Source organism: Balaenoptera ricei, chromosome 2 (assembly GCF_028023285.1).
Source record: "Balaenoptera ricei isolate mBalRic1 chromosome 2, mBalRic1.hap2, whole genome shotgun sequence".
In the NCBI taxonomy this organism is placed as follows: domain Eukaryota; kingdom Metazoa; phylum Chordata; class Mammalia; order Artiodactyla; family Balaenopteridae; genus Balaenoptera; species Balaenoptera ricei.
Window position 1 is genome coordinate 11,540,845 of NC_082640.1, and position 23,148 is coordinate 11,563,992.

At 37.4% G+C, this 23,148-nt stretch overlaps 1 protein-coding gene across 7 annotated transcripts in view; it reads left to right on the plus strand.

Annotated features, from left to right (window-relative positions):
• ARHGAP21 (Rho GTPase activating protein 21) overlaps positions 1–23,148 on the plus strand; it is a 124,840-nt gene that overhangs the window by 93,194 nt on the left and 8,498 nt on the right. For 5 of the 7 annotated variants that reach the window (XM_059910811.1, XM_059910832.1, XM_059910819.1 and 2 more), the window contains 14 exons: positions 3,809–3,967; positions 4,112–4,214; positions 6,475–6,511; positions 8,819–8,944; positions 14,506–14,790; positions 17,554–17,618; positions 17,695–17,834; positions 18,512–18,654; positions 19,433–19,588; positions 19,685–19,763; positions 20,806–20,879; positions 20,956–21,045; positions 22,697–22,822; positions 23,017–23,058. In XM_059910811.1, the coding sequence (XP_059766794.1) occupies positions 3,809–3,967; positions 4,112–4,214; positions 6,475–6,511; positions 8,819–8,944; positions 14,506–14,790; positions 17,554–17,618; positions 17,695–17,834; positions 18,512–18,654; positions 19,433–19,588; positions 19,685–19,763; positions 20,806–20,879; positions 20,956–21,045; positions 22,697–22,822; positions 23,017–23,058 (1,625 nt within the window). The remainder of the gene's footprint in view (positions 1–3,808; positions 3,968–4,111; positions 4,215–6,474; positions 6,512–8,818; positions 8,945–14,505; positions 14,791–17,553; positions 17,619–17,694; positions 17,835–18,511; positions 18,655–19,432; positions 19,589–19,684; positions 19,764–20,805; positions 20,880–20,955; positions 21,046–22,696; positions 22,823–23,016; positions 23,059–23,148) is intronic. The other 2 variants (XM_059910826.1, XM_059910841.1) reach the window with 1 other exon arrangement.

Here is a 23,148-nt window from a genome sequence, read left to right on the forward strand (position 1 = left end):
TATTTTTTGTTTATTACATGTTTCTCTGCAGAGCTAAAACATGAGCTACGTGAGAGCCAGGATTTTAGTTCTTTTGTTCACTTCTGTGTCCTTAATGCCTGGCATAGAGAAGGCACTCAATATTTGTCGAAATAATAGGTGAATGATAATTTTGATTTGATGGTTAAATGTGTAGCAAAACAAAACAAATTTTCATCATAATTACTATGCAGAAAAAAAAATAATTACTATGCAGCTCTAAGATATCATATGCTAACAGGATTATCATATATATCCTTCATATTATCTTCATTTAATAAATGAGAAATTTAAGCTATTGAGAGGTTAAATAACTTCCCCAAAGTCACACAGTCAATATGCAATAGAGACTTCCCTGATTCAACCTCATTGCAGAGCACAACTCCAGAGGGCACCATTTATACAGAATGCGTTGTGAACAGCGCCCTCTGGAGATGTGTGATGCAAGGCTTGCTTTGAGGCCAAGGCCATACTCTCACTCAACCTGTTACCCCATAGGTTCAGGAAGAGTTTGCCATAATTTTGTAATATATTGTATTTTCTTTCAGTACTGTTTCAGACTTTCTCTTTTCTAGAGAAACTTGTTAAAGCCGTTGAGCTCTTGGACTGTCAGGTGACACTGTCAGAATCAGTTTTTTTTAAAAAGTTCCACATAACTTATATTTTTTATAAATATGACATATTCAAGTTGTAAACATTGTAGGGACTCTCAACCTAAATTGTGCTCATATTTATATCTGTACCCTTAAGGCCAGCCTCAAAGAATAGTAGAATTCTATTGTAGATGGAAATGATATTTTATAGAAATGATTATTTTATGATTTTTTTTAAAACATAAAAAGCCCTACAACCCATAGCTGTATTTCCCAGGCCTGTGAGATGTTACCAGAATAATGGCATTATACTTTCTTCCTACTTAGTAATAATAATATAATGAAATTATACTGGAGTAATAAAAAGTTCGCTAGTTATATCTGTTAATATTTCTACATACAGGAATAAATCAAAAGGTTAATTATGCTTCTAAAGACAAGTTTGGCTAAAATATAAAACAAAAATCTATTTAATTCTATATACATAAAGATTTAGAATAATTATTAAAATAGACCATTTTGTTTGTTTATTAAAAATAAAAATGCTCACTAATTTGTTCTGATCACATTCTACTTTAAGTACTTATTAGAGTCTCCTTAGTTCCTACTGAATGACATCTTCTATTTTATGAATCATGACTTAAAAGTCCCCCAGCATAGAAATGTCTTTATAATCCATTTATTTCCTGTATGCCTCCCAGGACTTTAATATATTGCATATGATTACTCTGATATATCATTTGAACAGCACCAGTGGAATAGGGTAGAATACAGAACTGAGATATGAACACAGAATTGATTTTACTGTTTCAGATGTAAATGCTGTCTATGGATGTAAGTGTTCTTAAGTTCCAAAATTTAATATTGAAATCCTTTTATTATTGAGCTTCAAAGTTTTATCTGACCAATGGGTATTTGTCTTTCCAATCTAGCTATTTTTAAAAATATGTGTTTTACTGGGATGGACTCCAGCATTGAAACGGACTAAAAGAGACTATTTGCAATGTTTCTCAAAGTATTTTCTAGGAAAACTAATTCCATTTGATAAAGGGGGAGAAACAAAAAAGATTAGTGATCAAATAAATTGAGAAATGCTGGGTTTTGAAAGTAAAACAAGTTTTGTCTGTCTTCACCGTAGAACTCTCAGCATCATTAACATGCTCCTATATATCGTGAATTTTCTAGACAGGATATAGTACAATTTGTCTCAGAAGTATTTGACCATGAATCCTTTCTTTCATTTAGAGTTTTTCAGTTTAGTATACCATAAAACACACTTTGGAGAATGTTGGTCTATACTCTATGCTATTTTATGGAACATTTAAATTAAAAGGAAGAAAAGAAAAGAATTAAGGCTTGCTGTTGTATCGTCACACTACAGGGTCTTTAATAGTCTGTGAATTTAATAGTTATTTTTGTTACTTGAAAACATTATAACCAATGCAAAATAAGTAAATAAATAAATAAATAGGTGCCTTGGCTTTATTCCTAAAATATCACAGAATGGAGCCAATTTATTTACTTAGTTATCTGTGTAATATACAGAGCTAATGAAACGTCTTGCAGAAAGAAAATTTTCCAACATTTTGTTACACATTTAATATCTAATATTCCTTTGGGGTCACAAAGACTTAGAAAAATGAAGAAAATAAACCACTTTGTTTTTAAATTAGGAATATCAGTCATTAGCAGTAATTTGTTTATGCCCACTCCCACACATACATGCTCTTGTAAAGCTTCATAGTAAGTCCTGAAAATAAATTTCAACGTCTTTCACAAGTAAACACAAAACGAGTAATGAGTTCCTAAGTAATTTGTTCTACAGTAGCAGGTATTAATAAGGTGTATTCTCCAATCCTGATTTTCTATGTTTCTTTTTAACTACTCATAACTATTAATATAAAGAAACCAGCTGTGTTACCCACATCGAGTTCCTCTCAAATTCGTTCTCCCCTCTTTTTTGCCGTACTTCTAATATTTCTTCTTGTTCTTCTCACCCCAAAGTTGGCCAGTATGTGTGTACTTAATTAGGATTAGCCTAACTAAAATTGCATTTGATTGGTGCAGCCGTGCTGGCCCTGGCATTTTAAACCAATTTAGAAGTTTTGTAGGATATGGCTGGATTACAGTGTCTCTATAGGTAAATTTAGCTATCTGAAATTTACCCAAAAGGGCTGGGACTGGGTGATTGGGTGACTAAATAATAATCCTGAATTTAATGTTCCCTCTTCTTAGCTCTGATTCCCCAAGTTTGAATTGGCATCTTCTTACTAGATAAATTTCTGTGTTCCAAGTTTAACAAAACTGCTCACCACAGAATAATTTTAGATGTTCATTTATCTTCCTTTTGGTAGTCGGCTTTTATCCCAGAATATTTCAAATCGATCTGTAGCACACCTTATAGAATACTATGCTTACTTCCTTAGGGAAATAAAATTTTTTTAAACGTCACACTTACAAAAATTATAGAATTGTATCCCTAAAGCAGACTTTCTGGATTTTCAGCTAGTTCCTTTAATGTTGAAAAGAGATCCAATAGTAACTACACTCCCAGCCAGATCTTTCAGTTTTTAAAATAAACGCAAACCTCAAAAGCCCCCTAAAAAATCCTTGGCTTATGAAAGCCCAAAAGTATTTTATATTCTTACATAAATTAAACAGATAATTTTACCCCTTTTGTGGGTTTATTGTGTAGCCCCCTTGAGCTAGAAATGACCCTTCCTGATAATCCTAGTCCAATTTCTTTATAGGGAATGAATTTAATACCCAGAGGAATTAAGTGGCTTTCACAAAGTCCAGCAAGACAAGTCCTTTGACCCCTGCCCTGCTCAGTCTTCCCATGCCTAACAGCTGGTTTATTCTGTGTGCTAAAATAAATCGTTCTGAAGACGGATTTGTGACATCGGTGCCTAACATTTATTCATTTCTTTTAAGGTAAATGTTGGATTCCTTGAAATTAGTACTTCCAGCATTTGTCAGCTGGCAAGCTGGGTCATCTTTCATACACATGTGCCCCTCACATACACACAAACCCATGAAATCGTACAACCTCTAGTTAACTTGTCTGACCCATGAGCCTGCAGAAATGCAGCCAAGTAACTGTGACACATTCCCGGTGGTTCTTTCAATAATGAACACTGATTACTGTTGTATTATTTTATCATTACTGATGATACCTATTTCCTCTCACCTTACAGATGAGCCGACTAGCCCCAGCATCGATCACGATATCCCACACATCCCCGCCTCTGCGGTCATCTCTGCGTCCACCTCCCAGGTACCCTCCATAGCAGCGGCCCCTCCCAGCCTCACAACTTCAGCTCCTTTAATTCGACGTCAGCTCTCCCACGACCAGGGTACGTTTCAAGGAGCGGTTATGTGCACTGTCTCGCGTTCTCAGTTTTCCGTTTAGAATACTGTGACAGCCCGTGATCTCCTCACCATTTAAAAAGAATCTGGAAACCACTTGCGCACGTCTAAGTGTTGGGTTTTGATTGCAGACTCTGTTGGACCCCCCAGCCTGGATGCCCAGGCCAGCTCAAAGACAGAACGATCAAAATCATGCGACGCGGGCCTGGACGGCTACAGCGAAGACGCGGAACTGTAAGTCTCAAGCGCGTCGTCTTAGACACTTGCCAGTGGGCGCTCGGTATGACCGTGACATGCAAATACTGAATTTACTGCTGTCTTTCCTATTTTCTAACTTTATGACGTTAGAAATGCAAATAAAAACTCAAAGTTGTCACATGATAATACATTCAATTGAATTTTTTAAACAATTAATGTTGAAAAATCACTGATACACAAACATAATACAAAAATACATATAAAAAAATATATATTAAATAATTACTTCTGCTTTAGGCCTTCAGTCACCCAGTTCTACTCTCAGACATAACTATGCTATCATTTTCTTTTTTTTTTTTTTTTTTTTTAATTTATTTATTTACTATTTATGGGTGTGTTGGGTCTTCGTTTCTGTGCGAGGGCTTTCTCTAGTTGCGGCGAGCGGGGGCCACTCTTCATCGCGGTGCGCGGGCCTCTCACCATCGCGGCCTCTCTTGTTGCGGAGCACAGGCTCCAGACGCGCAGGCTCAGTAGTTGTGGCTCACGGGCCCAGTTGCTCCGCGGCATGTGGGATCTTCCCAGACCAGGGCTCGAACCCGTGTCCCCTGCATTGGCAGGCAGACTGTCAACCACTGCGCCACCAGGGAAGCCCTATCATTTTCTTTTATATAATTCCAGAGCTATGCTGTGCATAAAATCATACACACATTTACGTACGCTTATATACGTTTGTGTGTGTTCTAATTGTTTTTATAAACAAATGGTAGGTGCTCTACACACTGATCTTGGAGAGCATTCAGTGCATGTATGCCTGGCTTATTCTTTTTCATGATTGTTTAATTTTCCACTGAGTAGTTGTACCATAATATATTTAACTGGTATTCTGTATTCTAACAGACATTTAGGTTGATCAAATCTTATGCTACAACAAATAATCCTTCGGTGCCTATATTTGTACATAGTTCATTTAGCATATATGTGAGTGAGTACAGTTGGAAAAAGGATTGTTACATCAAAGGGTATGTGTATTTTTTACTTTAATATCTATTGTCAGTTGCTCTCCGATTTATTCCTCCTGAACCAGCTGCCTGAGGGGAGCCTGTGTGAGGTGTGGCCAAGGGCAGTGGCAGTGGCTAGCAGGGATTTTTCTAATGATGCAGGGTGGGATGTGTGAGCCATTTTAGCCTTTACTCTCCCTCATTAAAAGGTATCAGTAAACAGCCACATTTCAGAGTCGCCTTCACCTTACCCCAGCTACACAGTGCTTCCTGCAAAGATGGCAGGACTGTGTGTTTCCTCCTTCATCCTCACCTCGCCTGATGCTCCATGGTGATCAGTGAGGCTCCTGTCACTGGTACGCCCTTTCCTGTTGTTCCAACAAGGGAAGCTCAGTTTTGATCTCTCAGAGAACAGCACTCTGCAGTTTTGTTTGAGACGTGTAAGCACTGGCGTCCTCTCTCCCTGTATCCACTTTTTACTTCACTGCATTTAACCCCACTTCTTCGTATGCTGTAGTTCAGATTACAGGCGTCTCCTGATGTTGTCGAAGATGAGTTTGCATATCTATTTCTGGTTGCCTTGTTTGGGGGGGTGGTGGGCTCTGAGAGGAGAGGGCAGCGCCATCTTCGATCACACCTTAAAATCCTAAGTTCCTTAATGAACTTTAAATTAAAACAACAACAAAACAACTTTGTCCCATAAGGTTAAATTGTTTTTGAATAATTAATGTGAACCTGTCCTCCAAAGCCCTAAGCTTATTCAGTGGCATCTGCTGTTCTCTGTGCTGAAACATCCAGAATATGGTCAGAGGGAAGAGTGGCGGCCATGAGCAGCCCTGATAATGCACTTGCTGCCGCCGTGTCCACAAGCTGGACGAGTGTGGAAGTGCCTGTGTCTACCTGACCGCTGATGGTGACCACTGTCATTATTGACAATGTGGAAATCCTTAATAGGGCATTACACCTGTGGGTAAATAATAACATAAAGCCCAATGTTTAGTCTGAGTAGCTTTTTTCTTGATATAAAAAAAAAAAAGAGGATAAGAAAATCTCACCTTTTATTCAGAGATGGTTTTAACTTACAGTTTAAGAAAACTTCTATCATGGAATCGAAAGTTTAAGTACTTATAAAACTAGCTGTTTTTCCTCATTTGCATCAAACTCTGATCATTTAACATGGTAACAATGAAATGTCAGCTTACTAATGAAAGGGTAGTTGTAATAGTCAAATTACTTTTACATCTTTAAGGTATTTTTATGCATTTACTGCAAATATTGATAGACTTCTTTTCCAACAGGTCCTTTAAGCATGTATCTAGCCTGAAGGGAATCAAGGTAGGTATTCAGTATTTTTAAAATATCGGTAAATGATAAATGTTTCTATTTACCTGAATTTACTTTAGCTCTTCATAGAGAATTATTTCTTTTATCCCTTAGGTATTTCATATTTAAATATCGTAACCTCCTATTCTATAACTTGCAAGTGCATTTGGAAAATATCACTCTAAGTTGTGATTTCTAAACATATACATCAAATATATAGCAGTTTACATACATCGTGCTGATTTTCTTATTTTGTAATTTTGCAGCCAAATATTTAACTGCCCAGCAGTATATATTTTTTTCTATCCTCAACATTATTATTTCCTGCCTCCCCCCAGTTCCCCCCCAATACAATCCGCCCTGTCCTCTCTTGTCTGTCCTTCCCTCATTGAAACAATAAAAGCTGTTAGACAGGAATTTCCTTATTTTACCTCCTCCAAAGATACCAGGACCTTCATTTATACCCACACTTTCTGCCTTCCTTACCCTTATCTTAATAAGTATCTTTTTGCGTGGCACATTATCCTATTAAGCACAAACACCCACGTTTCTGCTTTGGATTCCATCACTTTTCACTTTCTCAAGACCCCTCTCTCTTCTGCATAATCACTCTTTCCATTGGCTCAGTCACCATCATATAGAAGCATGTTCTATGATTTCCTGTATTTAAAAGAAAAACCTTCCTCGAATCCACGTCCCCCTCTGTTTACTGCTGTGATTTACTCTTCCACTTTTCATAGCAAAATTCTTTGGGAAAAAAATTGTCAGTAGTTTCCACTTTCCCACATCACATCTTTCTCACCCCACACACATCAGAATGACACTGTTCAGGCCAAGGTTACCAGTGACACTCAGGTTCCAGAACAACTGGCTGCTTGGATTTTTCACTTATTTGACCTTTTAGGAGTATCCAACGTAATTTCCCACTTACTTCCTGAAACACTTTCTTCTGCTGGTTTCCATTTCTGCCTCTGCGTAATATTTAAAATGCTGGAAAGTCTAGAGCTGGTTATGACTCCCCTTTCCTCTCCACCTACCCTCATTTCCTTGATGCTTCTACCCAGAGATCTCCCCGAGTGTATATTGCCAGCCTTGACCTCTTCCCCAAACCGAGGCTCATGTGGGCTCCTGCCCTGCACCATCTCCATTTGGATGTTTAACAAGCAATTCAAGGTTTCCATGACTAAGTAGACCTCGGTGACCCCCCCAGACATGTGAATCCCTCCTTTTCCCCCATCTGTCTAAGTCCGCTTCAATTTACCCACTTTTTCAAGCGCCAGGTCTAGGAATGAAGCTTGTTTCTTCTTTTCCCTTTCAAGTGCCGTCCGCTCTACCTCCAGAACATACCCTGAACCTTTATCTTCCTCTCTGTCTTCACTTTCGCTACTTTAGTCCCAGCTGCCACCGTGCCTCACCTGGATTCCCACAGTGCCACCTCCTTTCATGGTTGTCCCTTTCAAATCCGTTCTCCAGGTAGCAAGCGGAGCAACCTTTCAGCTGTGTGATCAGATGATGTTACTCCTCTGATTCATCACTTCATGGCCTCCCGCACACTTCCTGCCACAGCCTGAAGTACCCTGAACAGTCTATAACTAGCTGTTTCTCTTACTCCCATGGAAAAGTGAACATTTAAAATGACAACAGTGAGGGAATGCCCTCGGAGTCCGGTGGTTAGGACTCTGCGCTTCCATTGCAGGGGGCACGGGTTCAATCCCTGGTTGGGGAGCTAAGATCCCACATGCCTCGATGTGGCCAAAAAAAAAATGATAACAATGAATGTACATTCAGTAGCTATATATGCTCCCTGAATTTTTCTTTCCCCTGATCTTTTGTGGTTGCCTCTTTTTAAAATGTTTTCTCCAAATTTCATCTCATGTTCTTTCTGCAGAGAGGTCTCACCTCAGCACCACCAGTTTATAGCTGCTGCTCTGTTGTTCCTTATTGCATCTCCCTGTTTCATTCTCCAAATGGCACTAATCACAATCTGATCATTTTCTTGTTTTATTTTTCTTTCTTTGCCTTTTCCCACTAAAATGTGAGCTCTTGAGAGTAGGAAAATTATACTAGTTCTATTATTTTTTAGTGGTTAAAAAAATTCCTTCAGGTGACTTTAAAAATGATGGTGGTCAATACCCATTTTTTTAAAAAGCAAAACCAGAAATTTTTCTAATGTAATTGGTAAAGTTAGGGTTTTTCAAAAATAGTCTTTCATTTGGAAGATTTAGTAAAAGACTTTTTAAGCAAAACAATTTCAACATGCAAATACTTATAAAGAAAAAAGCTGACATTTTGCTGTGTTTTCTTTGGCCTTTTCTATAGATCACAGACAGCCAAAAGTCATCAGAAGATTCTGGATCCCGGAAAGATTCTTCCTCAGAGGTTTTCAGCGATGCTGCCAAGGAAGGGTGGCTTCATTTCAGGCCACTTGTCACTGATAGGGGCAAGGTAGTGTGTTTTCTCAGCTACTGTGAGCATGGGAAATGCAGGCCCTGAAACATAAAGCATTAAGTCTCTATACATAAAATGGCAAAATATCCAGAATAAAGAGTGGAAAACATTTATAAGTATCTTTTTCTACATAAAGGAAAAATTATTTTTACAAATTCTAATCAGAGATTTAATTTTATACCTTTTTCATCCTTTATATCAATTACATATGGAACATGTTGTCTTACATCTTGTCAATGTAAAAGAGACATCGGAGTATTTAAGAAGGAACTCTGCTTTTCTTATTAAGTAGTTTATTACCCATGGATTATTACAGAGTAGTACTTTAGGGAGGGGCAGTTCTCCATATTAATAATTTTAAAATTTTTATTCAGTGTCGCCCAGTTTACTCAAATTGCCTTTATTTTTTTTTTTTTTGAGTTTTTTTTTTTTAACATCTTTATTGGAGTATAATTCCTTTACAATGATGTGTTAGTTTCTGCTGTATAACAAAGTAAATCAGCTATACATATACATATATCCCCATATCTCCTCCCTCTTGCGTCACCCTCCCACCCTCCCTATCCCACCCCTCTAGGTGATCAAAAAGCACCGAGCTGATCTCCCTGTGCTATGCAGCTGCTTCCCACTAGCTATCTGTTTTACATTTGGTAGTGTATATATGTCCATGCCACTTTCTCACTTTGTCCCAGCTTACCCTTCCCCCTTCCCATGTCCTCAAGTCCATTCTCTACGTCTGCGTCTTTATTCCTGTCCTGTCCCTAGGTTCTTCAGAACCTTTTTTTTTTTTTTAAGATTCCATATATATGTGTTAGCATGTGGTATTTGTTTTTCTCTTTATGACTTGCTTCACTCTGTATGACAGTCTCTAGGTCCATCCACCTCACTACAAATAACTCAGTTTCATTTCTTTTTATGGCTGAGTAATATTCCATTGTATATATGTGCCACATCTTCTTCATCCATTCATCTGTCAGTGGGCACTTAGGTTGCTTCCATGTCCTGGCTATTGTAAATAGAGCTACAATGAACATTGTGGTACATGACTCTTTTTGAATTATGGTTTTCTCAGGGTATATGCCCAGTAGTGGGATAGCTGGGTCATATGGTAGTTCTATTTTTAGATTTTTGAGGAACCTCCATACTGTTCTCCATAGTGGCTGTATCAATTTACATTCCCACCAACAGTGCAAGAGGGTTCCCTTTTCTCCACACCCTCTCCAACATTTATTGTTTGTAGATTTTTTTGATGACCATTCTGACTGGTGTGAGGTGATACCTCATTGTAGTTTTGATTTGCATTTCTCTAATGATTAGTGATGTTGAGCATCCTTTCATGTGTTTGTTGACAATCTGTATATCTTCTCTGGAGAAATGTCTATTTAGGTATTCTGCCCAGTTTTGGATTGGGTTGTTTGTTTTTTTTGATATTGAGCTGCATGAGCTGCTTGTATATTTTGGAGATGAATCCTCTGTCAGTTGCTTCGTTTGCAAATATTTTCTCCCATTCTGAGGATTGTCTTTTCGTCTTGTTTATGGTTTCCTTTGCTGTGCAAAAGCTTTTAAGTTTCATTAGGTCCCATTTGTTTATTTTTGGTTTTATTTCCATTTCTCTAGGAGGTGGATCAAAAAGGATCTTGCTGTGATTTATGTCATGGAGTGTTCTGCCTATGTTTTCCTCTAAGAATTTTATAGTGTCTAGCCTTACATTTAGGTCTTTAATCCATTTTGAGTTTATTTTTCTGTATGGTATTAGAGGGTGTTTTAATATCATTCTTTTACATGTAGCTGTCCAGTTTTCCCAGCACCACTTATTGAAGAGGCTGTCTTTTCTCCATTGTATATTCTTGCATCCTTTATCAAAGATAAGGTGACCATATGGGCGTGGGTTTATCTCTGGGCTTTCTATCCTGTTCCATTGATCTATAGTTCTGTTTTTCTGCCAGTACCATACTGTCTTGATTACTGTAGCTTTGTAGTATAGTCTGAAGTCAGGGAGCCTGATTCCTCCAGCTCCATTTTTTTTCCCTCAAGATTGCTTTGGCTATTTGGGGTCTTTTGTATTTCCATACAAATTGTGAGATTTTTTGTTCTAGTTCTGTGAAAAATGCCATTGGTAGTTTGATAGGGATTGCATTGAATCTGTAGATTGCTTTGGGTACTATAGTCATTTTCACAATGTTGATTCTTCCAATCCAAAAATATGGTATATCTCTCCATCTGTTTGTATCATCTTTAATTTCTTTCATCAGTGTCTTAATAGTTTTCTGCATACAGGTCTTTTGTCTCCTTAGGTAGGTTTATTCCTAGGTATTTTATTCTTTTTGTTGCAGTGGTAAATGGGAGTGTTTCCTTAATTTCTCTTTCAGATTTTTCATCATTAGTGTATAGGAATGCAAGAGATTTCTGTGCATTCATTTTGTATCCTGCAACTTTACCAAATTCATTGATTAGCTCTAGTAGTTTTCTGGTAGCATCTTTAGGATTCTCTATGTATAGTATCATGTCATCCGCAAACAGTGACAGTTTTACTTCTTCTTTTCCAATTTGGATTCCTTTTATTTCTTTTTCTTCTCTGAATGCTGTGGCTAAAGCTTCCAAAACTGTGTTGAATAATAGTGGTGAGAGTGGGCAACCTTGTCTTGTTCCTGATTTCAGTGGAAATGGTTTCAGTTTTTCACCATTGAGAACAATGTTGGCTGTGGATTTGTCATATATGGCCTTTATTATGTTGAGGTAAGTTCCCTCTATGCCTACTTTCGGGAGGGTTTTTATCATAAATTGATGTTGAATTTTGTCAAAAGTTTTTTCTGCATCTATTGAGATGATCATATGGTTTTTCTCCTTCAATCTGTTAATATTGTTTGTCACACTGATTGATTTGCATATATTGAAGAGTCCTTGCATTCCTGGGATAAACCCCGTTTGATCATGGTGTATTATCCTTTTAATGTGCTGTTGGATTCTGTTTGCTAGTATTTTGTTGAGGATTTTTGCATCTATGTTCATCAGTGATATTGGCCTGTAGTTTTCTTTTTTTGTGACATCTTTGGTTTTGGTATCAGGGTGACGGTGGCCTCGTAGAATGAGTTTGGCAGTGTTCCTCCCTCTGCTATATTTTGGAATAGTCTGAGAAGGATAGGTGTTAGCTCTTCTCTAAATCTTTGATAGATGGCCATCTGGTCCTGGGCTGTTGTTTGTTGGAAGGTTTTTAATCACAGTTTCAATTTCAGTGCTCGTGATTCGTCCGTTCATATTTTCTATTTCTTCCTGGTTCAGTCTCGGAAGGTTGTGCTTTTTTAAGAATTTGTCCATTTCTTCCAGGTTGTCCATTTTATTGGCATAGAGTTGTTTGTAGTAATCTCTCATGATCCTTTGTACTTCTGCAGTGTCAGTTGTTACTTCTGCTTTATCATTTCTAATTCTGTTGATTTGAGTCTTCTCCCGGTTTTTCTTGATGAGTCTGGCTAATGGTTTATCAGTTTTGTTTATCTTCTCAAAGAACCAGCTTTTAGTTTTATTGATCTTTGCTGTCGTTTCCTTCATTTCTTTTTCATTTATTTCTGATCTGATCTTTATGATTTCTTTTCTTCTGCTAACTTTGCAGTTTTTTTGTTCTTCTTTCTCTAATTGCTTTAGGTGTAAGGTTAGGTTTTTTATTTGAGATGTTTCTTGTTTCTTGAGGTAGGATTGTATTGCTATAAACTTCCCTCTTAGGACTGCTTTTGCTGCATCCCATAGGTTTTGGGTCATTGTGTTTTCATTTTCATTTGTTTTTAGGTATTTTTTGATTTCCTCTTTGATTTCTTCAGTGATCTCTTAGTTATTTAGTAGTGTATTGTTTAGCCTCCATGTGTTTGTGTTTTTTACAGATTTTTTCCTGTAATTGATATCTAGTCTCATAGCGTTGTGGTCGGAAAAGATTCTTGATACGATTTCAATTTTCTTAAATTTACCAAGGCTTGGTTTGTAACCCAAGATATGATCTATCCTGGAGAATGTTCCATGAGCAGTGGAGAAAAAAGTATAATCTACTGTTTTTGGATGGAATGTCCTGTAAATATCAATTAAGTCCATCTTGTTTGATGTATCATTTAAAGCTTTTGTTTCCTTATTTATATTCATTTTGGATGATCTGTCCATTGGTGAAAGTGGGGTGTTAAAGTCCCCTACTATGATTGTGTTACCTTCGATTTCCCCTTTTATGGCTGTTAGCATTTGCCTTATGTATTGCGGTGCTCCTATGTTGGGTGCATAAATATTTACAATTGTTATATCTTCTTCTTGGATTGATCCCCTGATCATCATGTAGTGTCCTTCTTTGTCTCTTGTAATAGTCTTTATTTTAAAGTCTATTTTGTCTGATATGAGAATTGCTACTCCAGCTTTCTTTTGATTTCCATTTGCATGGAATATCTTTTTCCATCCCCGCACTTTCAGTCTGTGTGTGTACCTAGCTCTGAAGTGGGTCTCTTGTACACAACATATATACGGATATTGTTTTTGTATCCATTCAGCCAGTCTATGTCTTTTGGTTGGAGCATTTAATCCATTTACATTTAAGGTAGTTATCGATATGTATGTTCCTATTACCATTTTCTTAATTGTTTTGGGTTTGTTATTATAAGTCTTTTCCTTCTCTTATGTTTCCTGCCTAGAGAAGTTCCTTTAGCATTTGTTGTAGAGCTGGTTTGGTGGTGCTGAATTCTCTTAACTTCTGCTTGTCTGTAAAGGTTTTAATTTGTCCATCGAATCTGAATGAGATCCTTGCTGGGTAGAGTAATCTTGGTTGTAGGTTTTTCCCTTTCATCACTTTAAATATGTCCTGCCACTCCCTTCTGGCTTGCAGAGTTTCAAGTTGCCTTTATAATAATTTTATTATTTCCCCTTATTTTACAAATATAGAGGTATTTAAATGAATATCAATATCAATATATGCTTCATTAAGAAGATAACAATATAACAAAAACTTTGCCAGAAAATTTTCTACAATATTTGGGCAGCTTAATTTATAAGAAAACTTTAATACTATCAAAAGAGTATCAAATTTTTTTTTAGAAAACCCATCTTGCATGTTGTTGCTTGACTGTATAAAGTTGATCAGTTTTGTTAACTAAATTCATTATGTGTACATATCCTTTTGGGATTACCTTTTGCAGTGTTTGTCATTTGTGTGATCTAAGACTTGTCTTAAGCCTTGCTTTCACTCAAAAGATTTTTCTGACTGACCTTTTTCCTTATTTTCTATTCCCTTAGCATTTTTTATATATTTTGCTACACTCGCTTTATCCTAATTAACTTTGTTCATCTTATTTTCTCAACCCAATTAAAGTTGAGATTTCATTGCCCTTGATTGTGATAGGAATACATTACCCAACTTGGTTTACGTTCCACACTTTTTGTCTTTCCTCTGCTAACAAATATATATTGACGTAAAGCAGGCACCTGCCACGTTGGGTATACATTTAAGCGTGTTAACAGTGTTGCTAGATGCATCTGTCCTGTCACTAAGATTTAGCCAAGTGTTGAGTATGCCTGATCTGTCTCATGTTCTCCAGCGAGTTGGTGGAAGTATTCGACCATGGAAGCAGATGTATGTTGTACTTCGGGGCCATTCGCTGTACCTGTACAAAGATAAACGAGAACAGACGACTCCATCTGAAGAGGAACAGCCCATCAGTGTTAACGCTTGCTTAATAGACATCTCTTACAGCGAGACCAAGAGGAAAAATGTCTTTCGACTCACCACGTCCGACTGTGAGTGCCTGTTTCAGGCTGAAGACAGGGATGACATGCTAGCCTGGATCAAGAGCATCCAGGAGAGCAGCAACTTAAATGAGGAGGTTAGTGTCCAAAATGACGTTGATAAAACCGACGCTGTCACAACATTTTCTTTTTAAAGAAGACTGAAAGAATCTGATACATCATTTTAAAAAAATTATAATGTGCTATCTTCACTTAAAAATAGTTGATCAGGGCTTCCCTGATGGCGCAGTGGTTAAGAATCCGCCTGCCAATGCAGGGGACACGGGTTCAAGCCCTGGCCCAGGAAGATCCCACATGCCGTGGAGCAACTTAGCCCGTGCACCACATCTACTGAGCCTGTGCTCTAGAGCCCACGAGCCACAACTACTGAGCCCATGTGCCTAGAGCCCGTGCTCCACGACAAGAGAAGCCACTGCAATGAGAAGCTCCTGCACCACAACGAAGAGTAGCCCCCGCTTGCAGCAACTAGAGAAAGCCCACACACAGCAACAAAGACCCAGCTCAGCCAAAAATAAATAAATGAAATAAGTAAATTAAAGAAAAAAAATAGTTGATCAGAAGGAAAATTCAGGGACTTCCCTGGCAGTTCAGTGGTTAGGACTCCATGCTTTCACTGCCAAGGGCACAGGTTCAATCCCTGGTTGAGGAACTAAGATTCCACCAGCCACATGGTGCAGCCAAAAAAAAAGGAAAACTCAAGTGTACCTATTTTATATTATTTTCACTTACTGGGAAAATCACCATTTACTGACCTAGAAAAACAGATTATTCATATATTCTGCATACTTTCTCAGAAGCAGTGAACCACTGAGCAGAGACCTAGGTTCCTAGTCCTGGTCATTACCTTTATGACTGAACAATTCCAGATCTGTTTCTTTGCGTCAAAACCGGGGTTGTTGTGGGCTTAAGTTACAGTGAAAATGCTTCTCCAAACAAATTGCTGTGTAAATGCAGAGACACGGATAGCATGATTCTTGTTAATGAAATTATGCAGGCAAGAATATAATATAGCCTACTGTAATACAGTAATTGGTTTCTAAGAAAACTTGTACTATCAGAAATCATGTTATAAGCCACTTTTTCTTTTTAATAAGGAGAGTTTCTGACTCACAACCATCAAGATATTTTTCACAGCAGAAGTTTCAGTAGTGAAGATTTTTTTTTTTAAGTGTACATAACTGTAAACTTTACAGAGTAGATTCAGCAATGATTAAGTTTAGATTTTGCTCAAGGGTGCCTTTTTCATATCATCAACACAGTTTTTCTTAGACGTTATTCTCCTTTGTGTGCCTGTTGTTATGACAGAAAAAAACCCACAAGGTTCTTTCCCCCTACTTTCCCATTACAGTATGCAGGAACACCTACATTAACCATGAAGTTATGCAAATTATGTTCTCGAATTTTGTCATTTCCATTATATCCAATTCAAGTCATGAAAACTTAGACCATAGGAAAACGCCTGTAATTTTTCTCGTCTGACAGTTTACACTCTACCTTGTTTGTCGTGAACAACGAATACCAGATCCATATCGATACAGCCCTTTTTCTACAACCACCGCTATAAAGAGACATCAGACCTGAGTTTTGGCAAAGTAAACAGGGAGAATCACAACTTGGCTGTAGATTTCAGCTTTAAGTAGCAGTTCAAAGGAGTTCCTGTCTGATCAGCCCCTGCTCTGTGCCAGGCGTCCTGCTGGGCAGTAGATGACTTCATCTTTGAGACATAGGGCTTTTTTAGGAATTGAATGAAGTGATGCTTATGAAGAACGCAGGCCAGTGCCTGGTAGGTCATGACATGTACTCCATGTCAGCCATTATAGCATCATTACTATCATCTGATTCTAAGACACGGGTATTTTCACCGAGTTTTATAGCTAAGAGAGTAATAATTCACCGAGCATATACCATATGGCAGTCACTCTTTTAAGCATTTTATATCAGTTAATCTCAGCAACCATATGAATGCATCTTATTATTATCATCACCATGTTTCAAACAAGGGAACTTTGTGGCAAAGAGAAGTTAAGTAATTTCCCCAGGGTCACATAGCTCAGAATTGTCAAGCAGTCTTATTCTAGATCTTAACCATATCCTCTCTCAGTTGGTAAATGAGAAGAATCGATTTGAATTCGAGAATTTACAAAGCCTATATTCTTTGTAAATTGTAACGTTCACTATGACCAAAACGAGACAAGTAAAAAAAATGTTTGCGGACACATGTCAATTTATAATTGGAACCAATAGGGAAAAAAAAATCATCCCCTTATGGTCAACTCTGAGTTTTCTTTCCATGTAGCATATTATTGAGGTTAACCTGTTGAGGTTAAAAAAACCAGTTTTGAGCTTTTTTCTTCTCAAAATATAACTGCCACTTCTGATACTAATTGACCCTCAATCTCACTGTTCCTATCAATTAATCATTAACACATTTTGGCAGTATTCCATCTTTTATCCAACTGTATTATTTTGAAATGCTGATCATTCTTTCTGGTATTAGTGACAGAAAAAACTGGCTCACTGCTTCCCAGTCATTTATTAAAAACGCCAGATCAATTCAGTAAGTTTGAACACTGGCTACTTGCTGGTACGAGTCTAGGTGTTGCTGGGGTACAGAAAATAAACAGAAAACTCTTGGCAGTGGCAGAGGCACTTGAACATTTGTCACTTAGTGATGTTAGGTCATGATTTGAATAGAGCTTTTAAAACAACTCCATGGAGTCTGTATTGAATAAGCAAAGCAGTACAATATAGAGCTCCCCCCTGCCCCCCAAAAAGAGTAGGATACCTATTTAGGGAGTTTAGAATTGACTTTCTAATTGTACCTTCTATTTATTCTGTAGGACACTGGAGTTACTAACAGGGATCTGATTAGTCGAAGAATAAAAGAATACAACAGTCTGATGAGGTGAGAATCCCACCATGCCTGCAGGTTAATTGGGATGTAAAATACGTACTTGGTCAGAAATGTTCCTTTCTTTCAGCAGCAAAGCAGAGCAGTTGCCAAAGACCCCTCGCCAGAGTCTCAGCATCCGGCAGACTCTACTTGGTGCTAAAGCAGAGCCTCGGACTCAAAGTCCACACTCCCCCAAGGAAGAGTCAGAAAGGAAGCTTCTCAGTAAAGGTACTGATACCAGCATTCCTAGATAAATCTAGGATTTAAAATTGGGTTTGTAGTAAACCAACTATACCTAAGTAAAAAAAAAAATTTTTTTTTTAATAAAATTGGGATTTTAAAGGTGTTTTCATGTTTTTCTGTGCGTTTTCTGCGGACCTCAGCTCAGGGTAAGCTAACCCAGAGATCACTGGGGGCCTGGTCCAGGCTGGTGGGGCCTTTCCCTTAAGCTGGGGTCCAAGATACCAGTTCTTATAATAAAGATCAAGTGAAGGAAAATACAACACATACATCTATGTCAAAAACTACCAATTTGATAAATGCAGAGGATCCAGGTGCTTTCATTTTGAAATAAAACCATTATGTTTCCTTTTGCTACAATTTCACTCCAAAGATGTCACATCAATTCTATTGTCTTGACTGTTTTAAAGAAAATCATGGTACAGATTGTCAAAGGGTGAAGAAACATAATTGATTCGTACTAAATTATATGGAGGGTTGAAAGGAGTGCTATATTAGGAAGAGAATAGAATAGAATATGTTTGATAGATAAAGGATATGTTATTTATAGTACAGGACTCTGATTTATATAAATATTGATAAAGGATCTTTAAAGTCATGATTTAAACACTCTTGTTTCTATTTTCTTTTCTTTATGTCATTTTCTTTTGAATAACGATCAAAAGATGACACTAGTCCCCCAAAAGACAAAGGCACATGGAGAAAAGGCATTCCAAGTATTATGAGAAAGACATTTGAAAAAAAGCCTACTGCTACAGGAACGTTCGGGGTCAGACTGGATGACTGCCCACCAGCTCATACTAATCGGGTAAGAGACACCAGCCAGCCAGATTTCCTAAAGCCATTAATTCAGCCGTAGTCATAACAGGACCCGCATACACAGCCGTGCAGATCACAAGGAGTATCTGTCCATCTGTTGAGTATTTTCCTCTTCTTAACAGACCTTAGTTTCTCTAAGCATGTCTGACCTGTACGGGTGTATGGAGTAATTTTATCTATAATGCCTTTTTCTAATGTGTTGACTCTGAAGTAGAATAATTATTCAACTGCTAGGAATGTATCTGAAACGATCGGTAAGAAGTCATTTTCAAGTCATGTGTGTTTCTGCTTTCAGCATTTTAAAAGAAGGATGGGAACAAGAATCTGATTAAGAAAGTGTGATAAATATAAATGTGCGTGTGTGTGTGTGTTTACAGTGCCCACGTTAGGATTCATATCATGAGTGGATGGATGTTATTCTTTCCCCCTCCTCTGCCCCTGCCCCCCTTCTTTTATTCCACTGAACTGTTTCCACATTCTCCCTACTTGCTCTTGTTTCTTCTTTAGACTATTATCTCCCTGTGGGTCCTCCTCTTTCAGTCTAGACCTATTCATTCTCTTTCCACTGACTCAACTATCTCTTGCTGGTTTTATCTCTTCCCAGTTCTCCAATGTTTATATTCTTTATTTTCTCTATATCAAATAACAGCAATTTATATACTGTTTCCTTTTGGATGAAAAGGGCCTTGTAACTACGATATGTATCTACTAACTGAAGATAAACATTCATGCTGTGTTAAATAAAATGTTTATTTCTTGTTTTGCAGTATATTCCATTAATAGTTGACATATGTTGCAAATTAGTTGAAGAAAGAGGTCTTGAATATACAGGTATTTATAGAGTTCCTGGAAACAATGCAGCAATCTCAAGTATGCAAGAGGAACTCAACAAGGGAATGGCTGATATTGATATACAAGACGATGTAAGTTTGTGTATTTCTATTTGAATAACTGGTCTGTGTTTTCTTCCTTTGTGGTATTGACTACAAACCTACTGTATTTTTATTTTGCATACCTAGAAATGGCGAGATTTGAATGTGATAAGCAGTTTACTAAAATCCTTCTTCAGAAAACTCCCTGAACCACTTTTCACAAATGGTGAGTTAACCCCACCAAAGACACCGATGCAACAGTTGAACATTACATTGTTGGGAAACCACAGCATATTAAATTGAACCAGGGGAAAATATTTTTGTCAAAAGAAACAGGAGGTTTTGTTCTTATTTGTATACAAAGCATAATCATGTCCTATTTTTTGTCATTTGGATTGTTTTTTCCTCCTGATACATTTCAGTGAAAAACAGTTTATAAAACGTTGTTAAAGTTCAGTAAAAATGTATATTATCCTGTTCATTCATGTTTACAGCTGAGTTGAAAATATGTTATTATTGTTCTCAGTGAAAAGCCTCAGGCATAATAAGGTACAATTAGTAGAAAAGCATTTTTTCAGCCAAACCAACTATTTGACTTAGATAAGACCTTGTAGTAGATGTTGCAGTGCGGGGAGAGAAAGTGGACAGACTGTGTAAATACAGGATGTACCCTCAGAGAACTCACATTTTAGGGAATTTCCTTTGTTTGATAAGGCCTAGGGGAGTCATTAAAAACTATAGTAGTTTTATTTTACTTATTTATTTTTTTAATAAATTTATTTATGGCTGCGTTGGGTCTTCATTGCTGCGTGGACTTTCTCTAGTTGCGGCGAGCGGGGGCTACTCTTCGTTGCGGTGTGCGGGCTTCTCATTGCGGTGGCTTCTCTTGTTGCAGAGCACGGGCTCTAGGCACGCGGGCTTCAGTAGTTGTGGCACACGGGCTTAGTAGTTGTGGCTCATGGGCTGTAGAGCGCAGGCTCAGTAGCTGTGGCCCACGGGCTTGGTTGCTCCGTGGCCTGTGGGATCTTCCTGGATCAGGGCTCGAACCCGTGTCCCCTGTATTGGCAGGTGGATTCTTAACCACTGTGCCACCAGGGAAGCCCCTTATAGTAGTTTTAGGACAGCATTTCAAAGGCTATTTGGGGTCCTCCCTACTATTTTTTTCTTTTTAATTGTGGTTTGAAATTGAACCTTAAAGGGAAACTAGATTACAGCTTACCTAAACAATTTAAGATGAATTTGGTTTTTTTTGTTCTTACTGTTGTCAGATAAATATGCCGACTTTATTGAAGCCAATCGTAAGGAAGATCCTCTAGATCGTCTGAAAACATTAAAAAGACTAGTAGGTATTATTTTATATTTTTGGAGGTACAACAAAAGTTCAGCATTTAAATCCATCATGAAATAATATGTTTCAGATTCATGATTTGCCCGAACATCATTATGAAACACTCAAGTTTCTTTCGGCTCATCTGAAGACAGTGGCAGAAAATTCAGAAAAAAATAAGGTGTGTAAACTGTTTATTGAAGAGATGTACTTTCAGTGGCTTTAGTTGAAAAGATGTACTTCACTGCTTCATGCGAAATAGTCAAAAATAGGTTATAATTAAACAAAAGCTCTAAAATACATCATACTGGTGATCACGTCCCTCTAAAGATCACTACTAAAAGCAAAAGATCCCCAAAATATGAATTGTTGTTTTTTTCAAGACATTTTCTTTTATGTTTATCCAGCAAGAAAAATGAAAAAGTCAGAAATTTTACTTCTTTTATTTTTCAACTGTATATTAATATTTTGAATGGGCAATATTTGCACAAACAACAGTAAAAATGTATCAAATGGTATACAGTGAAAAACAACAGACATTTTCTTTTTTTGTTTTGTTTCATTTAGATTTAGCAGATACTTTTTTTTGGTTTTGTTTTCACACCACCATATTACCTTTATCAAACACACCAAAATTTATTGTTCCTTCGTATTATCTAGTCTGTTCACGTGTAGCTTTTCCTGATTGGTTTAAAGAAATATCTTTTGGATGAATATTGTATGATTTTACTCACATGGAATAAAAAAAAAACCACACACAAAATAAATGAACAAACCAAACAAAAACAACACATAGATACAGAGAACAGAGTAGTGGTTACCAGAGGGGGAGGGGCAGGGGTGCAGGGGAGGGTGAAAGGGTTAAGGGGGATCAACTCTGGTGATGGATGGAAACTAAATTTTTGGTGTGGATCCCAAGACCAGTTTGATTTTTTTTTTTTTTTGAGTTCCACAATGGTTTTTTACCCTCTAGTATGTTTTTGGGATTGGTTATTTAATATTTTAATCAAATCCTAAGGTCAAAAAATTACACCAGACACTTATAAGATATAACAAAGAAAAACAAAAGATTCGCACCTTTGACAATCAGGTACTTAAACAGGAGTACAAACTATCATGGAAGGAAACATACAAACATATAGGCATGTAATACTGAGGTGTTCATTGGTACAAGGATAAGCAACAAGCTTTGGAAGTCTTGGTTGAAGTAAAAATTTTGTCAAAAGAATATTTTCAGACATTAGGTTTTACATATTCATGATCTTAATGTGTACTACTCAGGCAAATTTGGAAATTTTTATGTATCTCTTTCCATTTGTTTAGTTTTTGAGGGGAGAGGTTTTCCCTATTCTTTTGCAAGTTTTATTCCCTTTGATTTTAATATTTTTGTCAGTTGATCCAACTTTGTTAATACTTATTTTTGGCCGAGGTGCACGGCTTGTGGGGTCTTAGTTCCCTGACCAGGGATCGAACCTGTGCCCCCTGCAGTGGAAGCGCGGAGCCCTAACCACTGGACTGTCAGGGAATTCCCTGTAATACTAGTTTTGAACCAGATCAATTGTTTTCACTCATAGACTTCCTGGGAAAAACGAATGCCAATTAAGTATTGTATGTTGTCATTAAAGCAAGAAAAAGAATTTACATATAGATCAGTTTATGGAAACTCTAACCCTGAAGCATTATTTTTTTTTACACACATCAGTCAGCCATTCTTTGAATTCTTTTTCATCAAAAGAGTCTTTCAGAAGTGAAATGCCAAACATGCAATGGGAATTTAAGCCTACTTTCTTAAGAAAAGTTGTGATATTTTCTAATATCATCCTCTGTTGCAGATGGAACCAAGAAACCTAGCCATAGTGTTTGGTCCAACTCTCGTGAGGACCTCTGAGGATAACATGACGCACATGGTCACTCACATGCCAGACCAGTACAAGATCGTAGAGACACTTATCCAGCACGTAAGTCCAGGCTTCGGCTCATCGAGAAAATTCTTTTTCGTGAGCAGCTGATAGTCGGTAGGGCAGAATTTGGTTATAATTTTTTTTTTTTCCCTAAGAGAATTACCTTTTTTTCTGTGCTGTCCTCCAAAATATAGATCTCTGTAGGGGGTTATTTAATTTCTCTTTTTCACCTTTTTTATTTTAAATTTTAGCATGACTGGTTTTTCACAGAAGAAGGTGCTGAAGAACCTCTTGTAAGTATTGTCCGTCAGTGTTTGTACTCTGTTCTTCTCATTTGGGACACACAAGATCCTGATCCTACAACTGTGTCACCTTCCTGCTTT